Source organism: Schistocerca americana, chromosome 6 (assembly GCF_021461395.2).
Source record: "Schistocerca americana isolate TAMUIC-IGC-003095 chromosome 6, iqSchAmer2.1, whole genome shotgun sequence".
Taxonomy (NCBI): Eukaryota; Metazoa; Arthropoda; class Insecta; order Orthoptera; family Acrididae; genus Schistocerca; species Schistocerca americana.
Window position 1 is genome coordinate 587613935 of NC_060124.1, and position 20260 is coordinate 587634194.

Consider the following 20260-nt stretch of genomic DNA (forward strand, 5'->3'; position numbering starts at 1 on the left):
TATGGGGGCAGATAAAGCGGACTTTTTAGATTACAGCTGCATAAAGTTTTTCCAGCATTGTCGCTGAGGAACCACGAGGCTCTACTGAAAAGGGTTCAACGACTTACGGCACTTTGAACTATCAGTAAAGCTACTTCCTGATATCGTCGTTTCATTAATTAAATCAGTGCTCATTAATTAATATGTAATGAAAGATCTAAATAACTTCCAGTTCTAAGTGTAAACTATGAACCAAAAAAAATCTTTGAATAAGATGTCCTTAAGTATATATTTTCTCCTCATCATGTTAAAATCCCTACTTCCTTACAATTTTTATTAAATGTGAAAGTAACTTTGTCTGTTAGATTTTTGTGACTAATCCGCCAAACCGAGTTCGATAAAATTTGGATTGGAGAGCTTGAAACCTGAGGAAAAACATTATCAAAGAGGAAACGTAAGTCCTGTGTAGGCAAACAGAGAGTTGGTACTGGTCCTCTTGTCCTCACTGGAGGGAGCCTGTAGATCATATACTGATTAAATAAGTGAAATTAAGCTGAGCACTGGTTTTACGTCTTTGAAAGAAGATTTATTTTACTTGTCTTTCTGAAAGTGGAACACGTGCGTATTTTAGACGGTGGCAATCGGCTTGAGAATGTTCCCCAAATGAGATACGTTGTAGTGTACCAGTGCTGAATCATGGGCAGTACAAGGAGTACTAATTGATCCATTTTTAGTAAATGGTGGATATTTTCAATGCAGGGATTCCTCAGCCATTAATATTAGCCACTAATAATGGTGCTACCACCATAGCAGGATGTAGTAACTTGAAGAACTGAAGTTTTTGTTCAAGTAGAAAGCTTCATGTGGTTTGCTGTGAGCTTGCTATGTATTTACGGCATCTAGACCGTAAGTATTAAGTCTCTTAACAGTTTATGTGAAGAACTAAACCTGTTACATAAAGTGTCAGGAAGGTGTACGTAATGTTTTGTAAAAGTTCTAGAGGCAATTTTATACAACTAAGTATCATCGCTATGGTATGTAAATTTAATTTACATTATTCTCCATTTCGTTCTATTTACACATATTTCATATTAAATTTTTCGTACCTCTTTAGCTTGTTTGTTGATATTTAAGTATAACTGAAAAGTTTATTTGACACTACAATAATGAAGCCACAGTCACAGTATATATTTTTTTCTTTAAAAAGAAAGGGTTACATTACCGGTTTCAACAAATTACGTCGTCATTTTCAAATTTAAAACCTTCAGTTGGAGAATATATAATGGGAGAAGTGTGTCAGTTCTACATGAACATACATTGCCCGCCTCGACAGCTGAGTGATGCAGGCACGGTAGCTCAGCGTGTTCAGTCAGAGGGTTAGCTGCCTTCTGTAACTAAAAAACTGAGTGAACGGCTCAACAAAGAACCTAACCGTGTGTCATCGGACGTCCGCCCCGAACAAATCCCACGAACAATATAGAACAAAATGAGATCAACAAAAGGAAAGTGGTCAGCGAGACAGTATTATAACATGTAGCCATAATGCTTTCCTACTATTGGTTGTTGGTAAAAACAGTTTTGTAAGTAACCACTGTCGTCAATTCAAACGACAAGAAGTTTTGTTTTCAGTTTTTTTGAGTCATTACATTGATTGTGTCTAAAGTAAAATAAATGTTCCAGCATGTGACTCAAGAAATTACGGAGCATCTTGTCGTCAACGTTGTGGGAAATGCAAAGACGATGAACCCTGTGACCGGTACACAGGGATGTGTTACACTGGATGCTATGACGGATTTTACCCACCATTTTGTCAGCAGAGTAAGTACAAATATCAAAAACCCAAGTTTATTTGCAGCTATCAATTGAGCTGTTCCGTACAGCATAATGTTGTGTTTCTTTTTATTGTGATGTCTGAACTTCAATCTACTTAAAGATTTGCTGTAACAGTATGACAGCATTTTTAAAAATTAGTAAGAACTACATATATTTTACATGAACACGGGCTGCATTTACTGTTAACTGAATGGTTAGTTATTGCCCCATTTACATTGTCATTACGTGTGCTCCACAAATTTAAATTACTTCTGGCTGCCTCAGACACTATATTGGCAATCGTGCTTTCTTTTAAACTGCCACATTGATTAATTTAGTAACCACTAAGTGAGTGTAGCAGTGGTCAGTTTATATCAGGACTTGTATAGCATTAAACTGAATAGTATCATTATTAACTTTAGATTCGTGTTTGGCTGTAAACGATTTGCTTGTATCTCTCTGACATCATTCCACATCTACATACATATAGATATTCCACAAACCACCGTACGGTGCGTGCCGAAGGGTATCCTGTACCACTACTAGGCATTTCATTTCCTGTTCCACTCGCAAACAGAGCGAGGGGGAAAGCGACTGTCTATATGCGTCCGCATGAGCCCTAATTTTTCGTGTCTTATCTTCGTGGTCCTTACGCGTAATGTATGTTGGTGGTAGTAGCTTCAAATGCCGGTTCTCTAAATTTTCACAATAATGTTTCTCAAGAAGAACGTCGCCTTCTCTCCAGGGTCTCCCAGGTGAGATTTCCGTAATACGTACGTATTGTTCGAACTTTGCACGAGGAACTCTAACAGACCGCTTACAAACTGCTTCGATATCTTCCTTCCATCCGACCTCGTATGGATCCCAAACACTCGAGCAGTACTCAAGAATAGGTCGCCTCAGCGTCCTGTATGCGGTCTCCTTTACAGGTGAACCACTCCCAATAAATCAAAGTCGACCATTCGCCTTCTGCACCACAGTTGATATCGCTTTGCAGCGTTACGTCCAGATATTTAAACGACTTGATTGTGTCGTGTAGGATACTAGTAATACTTTTGCCCGAACATTACCGGTTCTTTCTTTCTACTCATTCGCATTAACTTAACGTTTTACCGCATTTAGTGCTAGATGCCATTAATTACATCAACCAGAAATTTTGGCTAAGTCTTCTTTTATCTTTCTACAGTCATGCAACGACGACACCTAACCGTACAGCACAGCATCATCAGCTAACAACCACAGTTTGATCCCCTCTCTGTCAGCCGAATCATTTGTGTGTGTAGAGGACAACAGCAGTGCTATCACACTTCCCTGGGGCACCCCTGGCGATACTCTTGTCTCTGATGAACACAAGCCATCGAGGACAATTACTACTTAACGAGTTTTCGAGCTACTCAGTTATATCTGTGAATTTTTTCCGTATACTCGTACCTTTGTTAACAGGCTGTAATGGGACACCGTGTCAATTGCCTTCCAGAAATCTAGAGGTATGGAATCTGCCCCTGTTGCCCTTGATCCATTGTTCCCAGTATACCATATGAGAAAAGGGCAAGCTGGGTTTCGCACGAGCGATGCTTTCTAAAACCATGCTGATTCGTGGACATACGCTCCTCAGTCTCAAGAAATTTTGTCGTATTCGAATTGAGAATATGTGTAGGGTCTCTGCACAGACCGAAGTTACGGATTTGTAATTTTGCGGTTCCGTTCTTTTATCCTGCTTATATATTGGAGTCACTTGTGCTTTTTCCAGACGCTTGGGACTTCGTGTTGGGCGGGAGATTCACAATAAATGCAGGATAGGTAAGGGGCCCATGCTGCAGAATACTCTTAGTAAAACCGAACTGAGTTTCCATCCGGACCCGGTTATTTATTTGCTTTCAGATTTTAAAGTTGTTTCTCTAGGTCAGGGACGCATATTGCTATGCCTTCCATAAGGGAGTCTGTCCTATGATCAAATGACGGTATGTTTGTCTCCTGTGTGAAAGATTTCTTGAACATGAGATTTGAAACATCAGCTTTCGTTTTGCAATCCTCAACTACCACACCAGACTGGTGAACAAGGGACTGAAAGAAGCCTCAGACACTTTCTGCTCCTGACTCTCACTGTTTATGTATCATTCTTTCTTAAAGAAACACCGAGTTAGAACTGTGTTTTGCCCGCCCAATAGAACACGAGCATTATTGGGAAGTGTGAAAGATAATCTCGGCTCGCGGAAGGCTGGAATATACCAGATTCTCTGTCAGTGTGGTAAGACTTATATTGGACAGACAGTGAGCACTATCGAAGATCGCTGCTGAGAACGTCAAAGCCACACACGACTGAAGTATCCCAACAAGTTGGTGGTCGCAGAGCACTGTTTGTCCGAAGAACATGAGATGGATTACGAGCGTACCAAGATCTTGGCCCAGACTTCTAAATGCTGGGACAGCGTTGTCAGAGAAGCCATCGAAATGAGCAGCAGAGAGGAATTCATCAACCGAGACTATGGTTATAATCTTAACAAGGCATGGGAACCAGCACGATGTGCCGAGCAGGGCGGATGTGGCAGCTATAGCGGCGCAGCCACAGACGCCAACGCCGACACCTGCGTCTCCGCGACTGCCGACGCGCGGCTGTGGGCGCGGACCGTGGGGAGAACGGCCTGTGGGGGGAGGGGATAATATAAGGCGGCCGCCCGCCCTCAGGAGCTGCGTTCGCCAGCGCACCTGACGAAGGCGACGTGTACGATCGCCGAAATATTGTGCCCGGTGGACACTATGAAATGGCAGTACATCCGTGGACTCTTCGACCAACAAATGCGCCGGGAGAAACTGAAGAGTCACAAGTTTCTGACATTTTGTATTGTACACACGAGTACTAGCTGCTTAGCGTGTTTTTGTGATTACTTGGAGAGTATTTTACGTACGACATACAAAAACATTTAGTAGAATCCTTAGTGAATACGTTACTTTCCTCACACAAGCTATCCTTAATATTTGTGGAAATATCAGGCTAAATTTACGATATTTACTTGCGAAGAACTCACATAATCTGTGATTCCACAGAAAATATTTTTAAAGGACATGATATTCGCTGTTGACTGTAAAAATTATTTATTTAACAGCTGTGATTTTGGCCTTATGCTCATTATCAAGTGGTATTACAAAAGGTAAAAAATGCAACAACAGTGAAGCACAGAGTTCATGTACAGAATTGGTGCCAAGTATACCGTGACTCATTACAATTACCTTTGTATCATCGGAAAATGAACAGTGTTAGGGATCTCTATGACTGTTAGCGGCAAGCCTTTAACACACGTTGTGTAAGACGTGTACTCTTTTTTGGGTCATCAGTCTTCAGACTGGTTTCGTGCGGCCTGCTGCCAATTCCTCTCTTGTGCCAACCTCTTCACCTCAGAGTAGCACTTGCAATCTACGTCCTCAATTATTTGCTGGATGTTTTCCAATCTCTGTCTTGCTCTACAGTTTTTGCATTCTACAGCTCACTCTTCTTATTCCCTCTTCGCTCTTGTACATATTGTATAGTACCCGTCTCTCCCTATAGCTTACCCCTATTTTTCTCGGAATTTCGAACATCTTGCACCATTTTACATTGTTGAACGCCTTTTGCACGTCGAGAAATTGTATGAACGTGTATTGATTCTATCTTTAGTCTTGCTTCCATTATCAACCGCAAGTTCAGAATTGCCTCTCTGGTGCCTTTACCTTTTCGAAAACCGAACTGGTCGTCATCTAACACATCGTCAATTTTCTTTTCCAATCTTCTGTATATTATTTTTGTCTGAAACTTGGATGCCTGAGCTGTTAAGCTAGTCGTGCCATAATTCTCGCACATGTCAACTCTTGCAGTCTTTGGAATTGTGTGGATGACATTTTTCCGAATGCCACATGGTGTGTCATACACTCAACACACTAAATTCTGATGGAATCTTACCCACCCCTTCTACCTTCTTCGATCTTAAGTCCTCCAAAGCTCTTTCAAATTCTGATTCTAATACTGGATGTCCTATCTCTTCTAAATCGAATCCTTTGCTTCTTCTATCACATCAGACAGATCCTAAAATGTAGACTTTCACGGCCGGAAATATCATGTCCATTGTAATTATTCGGGCTGTTATGCCGTGGTCGGTTGACGAAATCTGTGGTGATTCCCAACGTTTCGTCTCCGACTGCGGGAGACATCTTCAAGGGGGTCCGTAGCTTGATGGAAGGTCCAACACACACACTGGCTCGCTACTGACTGCCGCTAAATTCCGTGTCCGCGCGCCCCCGCGCCGCGGCGTGACGTCACGTGTTTTGAAGACGTCAGTGCAATTGGCCGCTGTCCGTCGCCGTCAATCGCCGTTGGCATCACCCAGTAGTGGACGGGTGGTACACATCTTCTTTAACACCGGCATCCATATACCGTTTAATCTCACACCCTCCTCCTTTCGGTTGAAATTATTTGGGTGTTTAGCGATTTCGATTGCCTCCCTGTAGAGCCTTTCGTAATATCCGCTCGTGGCCGCTAGTACTTGCGTCTCCTCGAAACGAATATTGTGGTGCCCTGGCTGAAAAGCATGCTCCGCAACAGCTGATCGTTCCGTTTCTCCTCTTCTACAATTTCCCTTGCGCTCTTCCAAACGTTTAGAAACAGTTCTTTTAGTGGTACCCACATAAACATCACCACAGCTGCATGGGATCCTATACACTCCAGATTTTTCCAATGGTTTGCGAGGGTCCTTGGCAGGCTTAAGGTATTCCTGTATCTTCCTGGTGGGCTTGTAAATTACGGCAATATTCCGCTTCGTCAAGATCCTCCCTATTCTTTCCGTTACATTTTTAACAAACGGCAGGAAAACCTTAGATTTTGCAGTAGCCTGTACGTCAGTATGATTTCTGCGTGGCTGCCTCAACGCACGTTTTATTTCGGCGGACGAATATCCGTTCTTCATTAGTGCATTGTGGAGATGTTCTAGCTCAGCGTCGAGCAACTCAGGTTCACAAATATTTCTAGCTCTGTCCGCTAACGTCTTGATAACACCCCGCTTCTGTTGTGGGTGGTGGTTCGAATCCCGGTGCAAATAACGGTCCGTGTGCGTGGGTTTGCGGTACACTGAGTGGCCCAAACTACCATTTTAGTTTCTAAAAACAAGCACATCGAGGAAATGTAATTTGCCGTCTACCTCCTCCTCCATTGTAAACTGAATTCTCGAGTTTATACTGTTCAGATGTTCGTGGAACCGGCTTAGTTCCTCCCTACCATATCTCCACAGCACAAACGTGTAATCCACGTATCGGAACCATACATTTGGTTTCTTGCTGGCAGTACCTAAGGCCTGTTCTTCGAATTTCTCCATAAAGAAATTTGCAATTACGGGACTTAGGGGGCTTCCCATAGCCACGCCATCCGTTTGCTCATAAAACTCTTCATTCCACTTGAAGTATGTGGTCGTCAAACAACACTTAAACAGTTCTAAAATATCGGCAGGAAAAATTCGAAGCAGCTGTTCCAATACATCATTAAGTGGAACCATGGTAAACAGCGATATTACATCGAAGCTGACCAATAAGTCCTCCCGCTGGACCACTATGCCATTAAATCTGCTGATGAAATGTGTCGAATTCTTTATATAAGAGTCCGAACGGCCCACATGTGGTTTTAACAGCGTAGCCAAAAACTTGGCAAACGAGTAGGTGGGCGAACCAATGGCACTTAGTATCGGTCTTAAAGGCACATTTTCTTTATGAATTTTGGGCAATCCATAAAGCCTCGGTGGTAGCGCAACCGAATTGCAGAGACCTTTCTGTACACTCTCTTCAATGGAGGACTTTTTTATTAACCGCGACACAGTTCTGACAAGGGAACCTCCCCATCGCACCCCTCTCAGATTTAGTTATAAGTTGGCATAGTGGATAGGCGTTGAAAAACGGAACACAGATCAATCTAGAGAACAGGAAGAAGCTGTGTGGAACTATGAAAAAAATAAGCAAAATATACAAACTGAGTCGTCCATGCGCAAGATAGGCAACATCAAGGACAGTAAGAGCCCAGGAGCGCCGTGGTTAGCGTGAGCGGATGCGGGACGAGAGTTCTTTCGTTCAAGTCCTCCCTCGAGTGAAAAGTTTACTTTTTTTATCTTCGCGAAGTTATGATCTGTCCGTTCGTTCATTGACGTCTCTGTTCACTGTAATAAGTTTAGTGTCTGTGTTTTGCGACCGCACCGCAAAACCGTGCGATTATTAGACGAAAGGACGTGCCTCTCCAATGGGAACCGAAAACATTTGATCGCAAGGTCATAGGTCAACCGATTGCTCCACAGGAAAACACGTCTGTTATATTCTATACAACACTGGTGACGGCATGTGCGTCACATGACAGGAATATGTTGTTGACCCACCTAACTATGTGATAATCACTCCCAAAAAAGTGATGAAAACATAACGGACGGACAGATAATAATTGTCTGAAAATAAAAAATTAAACTTTTCCCTCGAGACTTGAACTAAAGACCTCTCGTTCCGCAGCCGCTCACGCTAACCACTGGACCACGGCGCTCCTGAGTCATATTGTCTTTGATGTTGCCTATCTTGCGCATGGACTACTCACTGTATATTTTGCTAATTTTTTTCATAGTTCCACACAACTTCTTCCTGTTTTCTCAATTGATCTGTGTTCCGTTTTTCAAGGGCTATCCACTGTGCCCACTTATAACTAAATCTGAGGGGGGTGCGATGGGGTGGTTCCCTTGTGAGAACGTTGTTGGTGGGGTCCTTATTCAGCTTCCTATATGCTTGCGGATCCAGCAGATCAGTAATTTTTCTCTGATAGTCGGCCACATCCATAACCACCGTTGCGCTTCCTTTGTCAGCTGGGAGAACCAAAATACTATCGTCGTCATTCAGGAGTTTTAAAGCTCTTCTCTCACCCACAGCTATATTACTTTTCGGCGGTTTTGCAAACTTCTTTATGGAGAAATTCGAAGAACAGGCCTTAGGTAGTGCCAGCAAGAAACCAAATGTATGGTTCCGATACGTGGATGACACGTTTGTGCTGTGGAGACATGGTAGGGAGGAACTAAGCCGGTTCCACGAACATCTGAACAGTATAAACTCAAGAATTCAGTTTACAATGGAGGAGGAGGTAGACGGCAAATTACATTTCCTCGATGTGCTTGTTTTTTTGGGCCACTCAGTGTACCGCAAACCCACGCACACGGACCGTTATTTGCACCGGGATTCGAACCACCACCCACAACAGAAGCGGGGTGTTATCAAGACGTTACCGGACAGTGCTAGAAATATTTGTGAACCTGAGTTGCTCGACGCTGAGATGGAACATCTCCACAGTGCACTAATGAAGAACGGATATTCGTCCGCCGAAATAAAACGTGCGTTGAGGCAGCCACGCAGAAATCATACTGACGTACAGGCTACTGCAAAATCTAAGGTTTTCCTGCCGTTTGTTAAAAATGTAACGGAAAGAATAGGGAGGATCTTGACGAAGCGGAATATTGCCGTAATTTACAAGCCCACCAGGAAGATACAGGAATACCTTAAGCCTGCCAAGGACCCTCGCAAACCATTGGAAAAATCTGGAGTGTATAGGATCCCATGCAGCTGTGGTGATGTTTATGTGGGTACCACTAAAAGAACTGTTTCTAAACGTTTGGAAGAGCGGAAGGGAAATTGTAGAAGAGGAGAAACGGAACGATCAGCTGTTGCGGAGCATGCTTTTCAGCCAGGGCACCACAATATTCGTTTCGAGGAGACGCAAGTACTAGCGGCCACGAGCGGATATTACGAAAGGCTCTACAGGGAGGCAATCGAAATCGCTAAACACCCAAATAATTTCAACCGAAAGGAGGAGGGTGTGAGATTAAACGGTATATGGATGCCGGTGTTAAAGAAGATGTGTACCACCCGTCCACTACTGGGTGATGCCAACGGCGATTGACGGCGACGGACAGCGGCCAATTGCACTGACGTCTTCAAAACACGTGACGTCACGCCGCGGCGCGGGGGCGCGCGGACACGGAATTTAGCGGCAGTCAGTAGCGAGCCAGTGTGTGTGTTGGACCTTCCATCAAGCTACGGACCCCCTTGAAGATGTCTCCCGCAGTCGGAGACGAAACGTTGGGAATCACCACAGATTTCATCAACCGACCACGGCATAGCAGCCCGGATAATTACAATGGGCATCAGACAGATCTTCCCCCTCATAGAGGCCTTGAAAGTACTCTTTCTACGCATTCGCTCTGTCCTCAGCATTTAACATTGGAATTCTCGTTGCACTCTTAATGTTACTACCTCTACTTTTTTTGTTACCGGAGCTTGTTTTGACTTTACTGTAGGCTGAATGCCTCCGACAATCATTTCTTTTCCAATTTTTCCCCTTTTTTATGCAGCCGTTTCGTCTTAGCTTCCCTGCACTTCTTATATATTTCGTTCCGCGGTGACTTGTACGTACTTCTGTATTCCTGAACTTCCGTGAACGTTTTTGTACTTCCTTCTTTCATCAATCAACTGAAGCATTTCTTCTGTTACCCATGGTTTCTTCGCAGTTACCTTCTGTGTAACGGTGTTTTTCTCTCCATCTTCTGTGATTTTCGGTTTTGGAGATCTCCATTCCTTTTCAACTGTACTGGCTATTGAGCTGTTCCTTATTGTTGTTTCTATAACCTTAGAGAACTTCAAGCACCTCTCGTCATTCCTTACTACTTCTGTATCCCACTTCTTTGCCTATTGATTCTTCCTGACTAACCTCTTTAACCTCATCCTCTTCATCACAACTATATTGTGATCTGAGTTATACCTGCTCCTGTGTACGGCTTACAACCCATTATCTGATTTCGGAATCTCTGCCTGACCATGATGTAATCAACTGAAGTCTTCCCTTATGAGCAAGCCTTTTCCAAGTATACGTTCTCTTCTTGTGATTCTTGAACAGAGAATTCGCTATTACGCAATTAATCTTTCTCCTCTCTCATTCGTTGTCCTAAGCACATATTCTCCTGTAAAGTTTTCTTCTGCTGCTTTCGTACAACAACATTCCAGTCTTCCATGACTATTAGGTTTTCATCTTCCCTTACGTACTCATAGCCCTAGCAGTATCCTCATATACTTTCCCTATCTTTTCATATTCAACTTGCGACATCGGCATGTGTACCTGAACAATCGTTTCCGGCGTTGGTTTGCTGTCGATTGTGGTACGAACAAGCCTATCACTGGACTGTTCAAGATAATTCACTCTCTGCCCTACCTTTATATTCATAACGAATCCTACTCCCATTATACCATTTTGTGCTGCTGTTGATATACCCTATACACATCTGGCCAAAAATCCTTGTCTTCCTTCCACTTCACTTCACTGACCCCTACTATATCTAGACTGCGCCTTTGGATTTCCCTTTCAGATTTTCTAACTTCCCTACCACGTTGAAGCTTCTGACATTCCACTCCCCGACTCGTAGAACGTTATCCTTTCGGTGGCTACTCAATCTTTTCCTCGTGTACCCCCCCCCCCCCCCCCCCCTCCTCTGGAGATACGAGTGGGGCACTACTCCGGAATCTTTTTCCAATGGAGAGATCATCATGATGATACTTTTTGAATTACATGCCACATGTCCTGTGGATACACGTGAATTGTTCAAAAATGGTTCAAATGGCTGTGAGAACTATGGGACTTCACTTCTGAGGTCATCAGTCCCCATGAACTTAGAACCACTTAAACCTAACTAACCTAAGGACATCACACACATCCATGCCCGAGGCAGGATTCGAACCTGCGACAGTAGCAGTCGCGCGGTTCCCGACTGGAGCGCCTAGAACCGCTCGGCCACCGCGGCCGGCCACTTTATAGCATGTCAGTTTTATATTATGAACTGGTGCTAAAAAGTAATGTGGAAACTATTAACGCGTTTTAAATGAAATAAACTTCACTAACATTCTACCTCTATATTCTTTAAGTCTAAATATTTGTTTCTCAACATAGTCACCCTGGCGGGAACACATTTCTCTCAACGAGAGACCACTTTGTTGATTCCGTCACTGTGGGATGTTTGGCTTTTCTGACGGAGCCACAACCTCAGCTCTGCTTCCGCCATTTCATCACTGTCAGAGTGAAGTCGTCGAAGGTGGTCTGTAAGTTTTGGAAACAGATGAAAATCGGATGATGCCAAGTCGGTACTTTATGGAGGATGATCGATGACAGCTAATACTAGAGTGGATTGTTGCTCGTGTGTGGACAGATACTGGCATGCTGAAGGAGAACGCGTTTTAAACGAAATAAACTTCACTAACTACATTTAACAGTGGAATTCTCGTTGCACTCTTAATGTTACTACCTTTACTTTTTTTGTCACCGGAGCTTGTTTAGACTTTACTGATTGCTGAGTTCTAGCGGCATACATGTTCCCAAATATGTGAGTGGCTCGAAGACTTCTTAGGTAATAGAACCTAGTACGTTGTCCTCGATGGTGATTGTTCATCGGAGGTGAGGGTTTCATCTGGAGTGCCCCAGGGAAGTGTGGTAGGTCCGCTCTTGTTTTCTATCTACATAAATGATCTTTTGGATAGGGTGGATAGCAATGTGCGGCTGTTTGCCGATAATGCTGTGGTGTACGGGAAGGTGTCGTCGTTGAGTGACTGTAGGAGGATACAAGATGACTTGGACAGGATTTGTGATTGGTGTAAAGAATGGCAGCTAACTCTAAATATAGATAAATGTAAATTAATGCAGATGAATAGAAAAAGAATCATGTAATGTTTGAATACTCCATTAGTAGTGTAGCGCTTGACACAGTCACGTAGATTAAATATTTGGGCGTAACATTGCAGAGCGATATGAAGTGGGACAAGCATGTAATGGCAGTTGTGGGGAAGGCGGATGGTCGTCTTCGGTTCGTTGGTAGAATTTTGGGAAGATGTGGTTCAACTGTAAAGGAGACCGCTTATAGAACGCTGGTGCGACCTATTCTTGAGTACTGCTCGAGCGTTTGGGATCCCTATCAGGGCGTATTGAGGGAGGACATAGAAGCAATTCAGAGGCGGGCTGCTAGATTTGTTACTGGTAGGTTTGATCATCACGCGAGTGTTGCAGAAATGCTTCAGGAACTCGGGTGGGTGTCTCTAGAGGAAAGGAGGCGTTCTTTTCGTGAATCGCTACTGAGAAGATTTAGAGAACCAGCATTTGAGGCTGACTGCAGTACAATTTTACTGCCGCCAGCTTACATTTCGCGGAAAGACGACAAAGATAAGATAAGAGAGATTAGGCCTCATACAGAGGCATATAGGCAGTTATTTTTCCCTCGTTCTGTTTGGGAGTGGAACAGGGAGAGAAGATGCTAGTTGTGGTACGAGGTACCCTCCGCCACGCACCGTATGGTGGATTGCGGAATATGTATGTAGATGTAGATGTAGATGAGAGGGTGCTTCACGTGTGGATGAAGTTTCTTGCGGTTAGAAACTCGATTACAGCACGGCTTTTCCCCCACACCGCCATGTTGCACGCTACAATTCGGAAGCCCCTAGCGGCAGAACGTTGCAACCTGAGACAGCGAAGTGGGAAACAGACCTCGTTACACGCTCATTTAATACCTGGGAACGGAATAAAACAGCGAAGCCGTGACTCTTCAGCACGATCTCGCAGCTCATTTCCCATTATCTCAAAGTGCAGCACCGTGCTGCACTACCTACCATTGTATACAAGGCTTGTTCGAGCAGTTCTATGTATGCACTGTGTGCTTCATTTTTATGTATTTTTCCGCTTTTGCACTAACATTTAAAACAGCCGTAAGGCTAAAATTACAGTTGCGAAATAAATGATTTCTACAGTCAATGGCGAATATGACGTCATTTAAAGAAATTATTCGTGACTCGGAACCCAACAATGAGAGTCAAACAAAAAAAATAATTTGACTTAGGCGAGTAGAGCGTGGTATGCATTTCTGTAACATTTTTACGTTCAGTACATCGCTCACAGTAAAGGTATTTCCAGACTTCATTTAAACTGCCTTTATCTTATTTTTGATCGAAGGCTTCCATATGAAACGTGCTAGGAAGTTATTGCTGTACAGATTCTGAGGAATACCTTTTTTGATTAAGCGCTAATCATGTGGATGTACAGATCGTGATAGCAAGGATCATCAGGCTTTTTGTTTGTTACACTCATATGGACAAATGCAGAATACAGAAAAAGAAAAAAGTGTGTCTTTCAGATACTGCCATGTACAAAATTTCCCAGTTTTCTACTGAGCGCCGGAAACAACTAACAATACGCTAATATTCAAATATGCGTATGTTTTAACATGCAGGGTGTGATTTCAGTGATCTTACAAGGCGTCAGCTTCATATGTCATTCTGACTTATGGTAGTCTCACTACCTGAATTTGGTTTAACATCTCTCAACACGGTTTCACTCACACGAAATGCCCTTACTTCTAGCCTCCCAAGTAAAATGCAACTTCCTTAGTATTGACCTGAATCTCATTGAAGACCAGGTTAACAGTTCAGTACATATAGAGTAAGTGGTGGTAATGTGGCCCGTGCAACAAATATGGCCCCCCTTAATATCTTACTAACATTTAGTTGAACTCTAGTGGTGATAGCAGAACTAGTCTACCAGTATCCTCACTGGCCTGTAGGAGCGCTGGAAGCAGGTCAGTACAGTGGCCGAGCGACAGTGAGGTTATATTTTCCATGCTCCTGTTCAAAACTTTCAGAGGTATGTGAATTTCTCTATATTAACGTACCATTATTGGTTAATACTTAGATGTAAGCATCATGCATACAACCTAGAAAGTATTGGCAACAGTTTCAAATATATTAAAAGGTGTGGTATTATTTCGTTTTTAAGTTGTTTACACGGGTTTACAAGGTGTAGGTGACTGTAATATGGCCCCCATTGGTGCTTGTAATGTGGACTCCGGGGTCCATATTATAAGCAGTCCCTAAAATGTTTTTATTTTTGTTTTCAGATGCCTAGGACTAATCTGGCACCTAAACCAACCCCCAAAAGGCAGGTGTGGGATAAAAACAAAATGCGAGATGCAGTGTCTGCTGTCCTAGGCAAAACGATGGGAGTTAAAAAAGCATCGAAACGATTTGCTGCCACAAAAACAACTCTGCGGCGGTATGTGTGTGAGCCTAATACCTCACAGGTGGCAGATGTTGAAACTAAAGAGCTTGGAGGAAAACCAGCTCTACCACCAGCCCTAGAAAGTGAACTAGTGGATTACTTACAGTACATGGAGGCCAAATTCTATGGTTTCGCTGGTATGGATGTTCGAAAAATGGCCTACCAACTTGCAGTTAGGAATGCAATTGCAACAAACGTCAGTTTTCTTCGACGTCATCAAGATAAGCTTTCAATAAGAAAGCCAACTGGAACATCGTATGCCCGAGGAAAAGGATTTACCCGTGAGAGAGTTAACTCATGCTATGTCTTGCTACAAGCTGAATACCAGAAACATAAATATCCAGAAGATCGTGTATGGAACGTCGACGAAACAGGCCTTAGTGTAGTTCAGACCAAGATACCGCAAGTAACTGCAAGCAGAGATAAACGCCAAATTTGTTCTCTGACTACTGCAGAACGTGGGTCTCTAGTAACGGTCATCTGTTCGATGAGTGCGGAGGTTCTTATGTTCCCCCGACGTTCATATTCTCGAGAACTAATATGGCAGACGTTCTTATGAAAGATGCTCCTCCTGGAGAGCCCACCCATCTGGTTGGGTTCAAGCAAACCTATTCATGGAATGGTTGAAACATTTTGTTGAAAAAACAAAGCCAATAGAGACTTTGCATATTCTACTCATCCTTGATGGTCACATCTCCCATGTAAGGAATATTGATGTGACAAGAAAAACCTTCATCACCATTTTGTCACTGCCTTCACACAACACACAAACTGGATCGTACTTTTATGGGTGCACTTTTAGACTCACTGCAGCGAGACTATTCGTCAATGGATGCTCCATGAAAGCAAACCTGTTGGACCCTATGATATAGCGTCTCTCTTTGGCAAGGCCTACCTCCGCACTATCCTCTGTGTCCTCGGTGGCTCAGATGGATACAGCGTCTGCCATGTAAGCAGGAGATCCCGGGTTCGTGTCCTGGTTGGGGCATACATTTTCAACTGTCTCCGTCGATGTATATCAACGTCTGTCGACAGCCTATGGTCTTGATTTAATTATCATTTCATTCTAATAGAGGTTACCATCTTCATATAGTTAACGCTAACCAGCCATTGACCTTCTTCATTGCAAACAGTGCACGCCTACTCAAGGTTATGTACAAAACCAACTTTCTAGAAACACTGCACTATTTAGCAAACAAAACTAAGGTGCCAAGGCTCTTCAAAACGTTTACAGTCTGTATTTACCACAATCAACTACTAAATGATACCAACAATATAATTCTACTCATGTAATAAACTCCTAAGTAGTGGACTTATTAGGAGCTCTGGATTCCTCGGTAGAATCGTTTACCGTGAACTGGAAGTTGTCACCAGAACGAGTGATAGAAACATTATAAATTCTCCTTTAGGGTGAATGCTTCGTTATATGTATATTTAAGTGCTATTATCAGGCTTGATGGGTCTTCCGGTCTGGGGAGAGGCACTGTATGTCTACAGTCAGCCGATACATTCTGGACTAATATGATTTGACAACTGAAACCTACTTGCCCACATGCTTGTTGACATTTAGGTTACGATGACGTATTTCGCTAAGATACGCCGTCTGTACGCTGCCCGTAACTGGCAGTTCATTACTCTCGTCGTTATGTGAGTGACCATTACTCGATTACTTTGATATAGTGTGATGTCGACCTCTGCCGAGGTTGAAGATACGTTCTTTTGAAATGATAATTAAATCAAGACCATAGGCTGTCGACAGGCACTGATATACATCAACGGGGACAGTTGGAAATGTGTGCCACGATGAGGACTCGAACCCTGGATCTTCTGCTTACATGGCAGACGCTCTATCCATCTGTGCCACTGACGGCACAGAGGATAGTTCGACTGCAGGAATTCATCCCTTGCACGCTCCTCGTGAGACCCACATTCCCAACTTTGATGTCCACACACTACATTCGTAGTGCCCCTGCCCATTACACTCATTTCTCGCGGCAGACAATCTTACCGAGTCCCATAAGAGTTCGGGCAATGCGTGTGTACTATTTGTATCATAGTTTATATTTTTCTTGTGTAGAATTTGATACATTATCTTCTTCCCCTTTAATATTGTGCTTGCTAAGATGAAAAAATACTGAAAAACTTCTAAAAACATTTGATGATGACAGTTCGTTTTATAAACCAGAAATAACATACATCTAATTGAAATGCCAACACCCTTTCCGTATGTTAGATGTTCACATATCATTGTAAGACTTGAAGAGCGTCATGCAATAATTTTGGTATGGAAATATTTAATTTTGGAATCTATTGTGCCTCAATTCAAGTGTAGGTCGAAAAAATTGGAGTTAATTGCAGGCTTCCAGTACCTGGCAGTAACTCAGTTGCCTGTTTGTTTGTGCGGTTGTCTGCTTAGCCAACTTGCGTTTCCTGCGGTTGTAAGCATATTCAGGTTACGTTTCCTACATTACATCACTGACACCTAAATTTTAGTGTCAACTGCCAGTTTACCATGTTATGTTCCAGCCATATGTATTTTGTAACTATATATGCATGGAAATAGCATCGCTACACTTAATTTGAGGATTCACAATCATCTTTTAGGCACCAATTTTGTTGGATATGTGTGCATGTTGTATTTAACATTTCGACATTTGATGTAAACATTACATTTTTTGTTTTTTTTTATTTTGTGACCTATTGTTCCAGAAATGTTAGATGTTGAGTACACTGTGTGTTACTTGAGAGCAATTTAGATGTAGGAAATACTTGATTTGTCGGACCATTACTCCTTACAGCATGTATGGTGCAGACTTCAAACATTAAACACGGGTTTGTGTTGCTAAACCTGTAAGTTCATGGCATACAGATTTGTGCGTTTAAGGTTGTATGTGTGCGTGTATGTTTGTATTTATGAGACTGTGTGTATATTTTGTAGACGTATTGTAGATAAAGCTATAATATAAGTTACTCTTTTAATGTATTTTTTTCGACTAATATTTTTTAATAAGGTGCAAAAATTTATATTGTTTGGATACTTTTAAACATTGCCAAGACAACTGCTTTGGGGCTGCAGTGAGAACGGCTGTTTCTTTTTAATAACATCTAAAGTGTACATTTTAAGTTATTGTACAGTGAATGGCCATTTCATGGTAAAATTCTGCACAGTGACTGGAAGAGAGAGATGTAACTTATTGATATCATCGTTTGTGGAGACAGATAACGGTTACATGATCATATTACATGTTATATGATCATAGATAGAGGTGGACATGGCTTTTATCTCATGAGTACTAAAGGTGTGAAATTTGTAGCACACCTGCAGTTTTCAAGACTATTTAAGTGCAAAGTATTCCGGCCCTGGCATATCCATACTACTAAATTATACTAATTACAGCGTGCACAAAGGCATTTAAGCAATTTTTTTCTGTCAAACACCACACAATTGTTTGAAAGTTATATACATATATGTAGATGTATTAAGAGTCACATTAATGTAACCAGCAATGGTTTCCATATAACCTTTTGATTGCATGTATCAAATAAATATACAACAATTGCCCTAGTTCAGTAAATTAGTGATGACATCCCACCTCAAATCGTTTGCTGTCTACTTTTATGATTGGTGTGACAGCCTTTTCATATAAAAGTTTGATACAAAAGAGGGAACTGAGTGTCGCTGAGGATTGGCCTCAGTCTATAAGGGACACCTGGCTAGATACGCTACTTTTAAGGAGACGACTCGTGAAAAGCGAGACAGCCAGGCAGAAACAGGTCCTGGTCACAGCTTGTACCTTTAGTTTTCACTTCAGATGCACTGCTTTTAATGTTTCCACCTGCCACTATACAGGGTGTTACAAAAAGGTACGGCCAAACTTTCAGGAAACATTCCTCACACACAAATAACGAAAAGATGTTATGTGGACGTGTGTCCGGAAACGCTTAATTTCCATGTTAGAGCTCATTTTAGTTTCGTCCACCTACGCTCAATGGAGCACGTTATCATGATTTCATACGGGATACTCTATCTGTGCTGCTAGAACATGTGCCTTTACAAGTACAACACAACATGTTGTTCATGCGCGATGGAGCTCCTGCACATTTCAGTCCAAGTGTTCGTATGCTTCTCAACAACAGATTCGGTGACCGATGGACTGGTAGAGGCGGACCAACTCCATGGCCTCCACGCTCTCCTGACCTCAACCCTCTTGACTTTCATTTATGGGGGCATTTGAAAGCTCTTGTCTACGCAACCCCGGTACCAAATGTAGAGACTCTTCGTGCTCGTATTGTGGACGGCTGTGATACAATGCGCCATTCTCCAGGGCTGCACCAGCGCATCAGGGATTCTATGCGACGGAGGGTGGATGCATGTATCCTCGCTAACGGAGGACATTTTGAACATTTCCTGTAACAAAGTGTTTGAAGTCACGCTGGTACGTTCTGTTGCTGTGTGTTTCCATTCCATGATTAATGTGATTTGAAGAGAAGTAATAAAATGAGCTCTAACATGGTAAGTAAGCGTTTCCGGACACATGTCCACATAACATATTTTCTTTCTATGTGTGTGAGGAATGTTTCCTGAAAGTTTGGCCGTACCTTTTTGTAACACCCTGTATATCTCTCTGTTTTGACCAATAAAGAATTGCGGTGAATAATAAACAGAAAAGAAACCAATCGCATATGTTTAGATTTCAATGCTCCTTTTGATGACGATAAATTAGTAAAAAATGGATGATACTGAAAATATATCGCATTTCTTGCAAAATATATCTGCTTTCTAAGCTTTCCACAGGGGTATCTTTAGTCACTCATTATATTTCACCAACAGTTTCTATGTTTGTGATTAATGGGCCATTATTTGTTTACTTTTCAGCCTACAAGGTATTAGGGAATGCGCCAGATGTAATTGAAGATAATTACAAATCTCTAAAGATCAGAATATCGTTCGAAAACGTAACAGGAGAAGGAGAGCCAGTTTTCTATGAAGTGCAATACAAAGTAAGTTTGCTGTGAACTAAGTAGACGGAAGAGGCTTTGTGATTATAGAACTGAACTATTCAAATAACTTGAAGTACTTGGATTACTTACTGTTCATGAGCAGCTGCAGGTCAGTATCACCTCTACATTGATCAGTTTAGGCAGCTTCGACATCATTATCATCATCAATAGTAGCACTCTCATGTCCACTGCTGGATTTAGGTCTTGTATATAATTTTACATTAAATTATGATACTCAACTGTTCACATAGATTTAGGTAGGCCCTACATGTTTCCTGTAGATTACTATACGCCTCCTACTTGGGCACCATATGTTGTTAAAGCTTACTGCGGTCCAGAGGACTTTCTTGT

The 20260-nt window shown here is 42.4% G+C and overlaps 1 protein-coding gene across 2 annotated transcripts in view; it reads left to right on the plus strand.

Annotated features, from left to right (window-relative positions):
• Positions 1-20260, plus strand: part of LOC124619917 (immunoglobulin superfamily DCC subclass member 4-like) — a 265451-nt gene that overhangs the window by 40286 nt on the left and 204905 nt on the right. For both annotated transcript variants that reach the window (XM_047146553.1, XM_047146552.1), the window contains exons 5-6: positions 1660-1797; positions 19785-19909. In XM_047146553.1, the coding sequence (XP_047002509.1) occupies positions 1660-1797; positions 19785-19909 (263 nt within the window). The remainder of the gene's footprint in view (positions 1-1659; positions 1798-19784; positions 19910-20260) is intronic.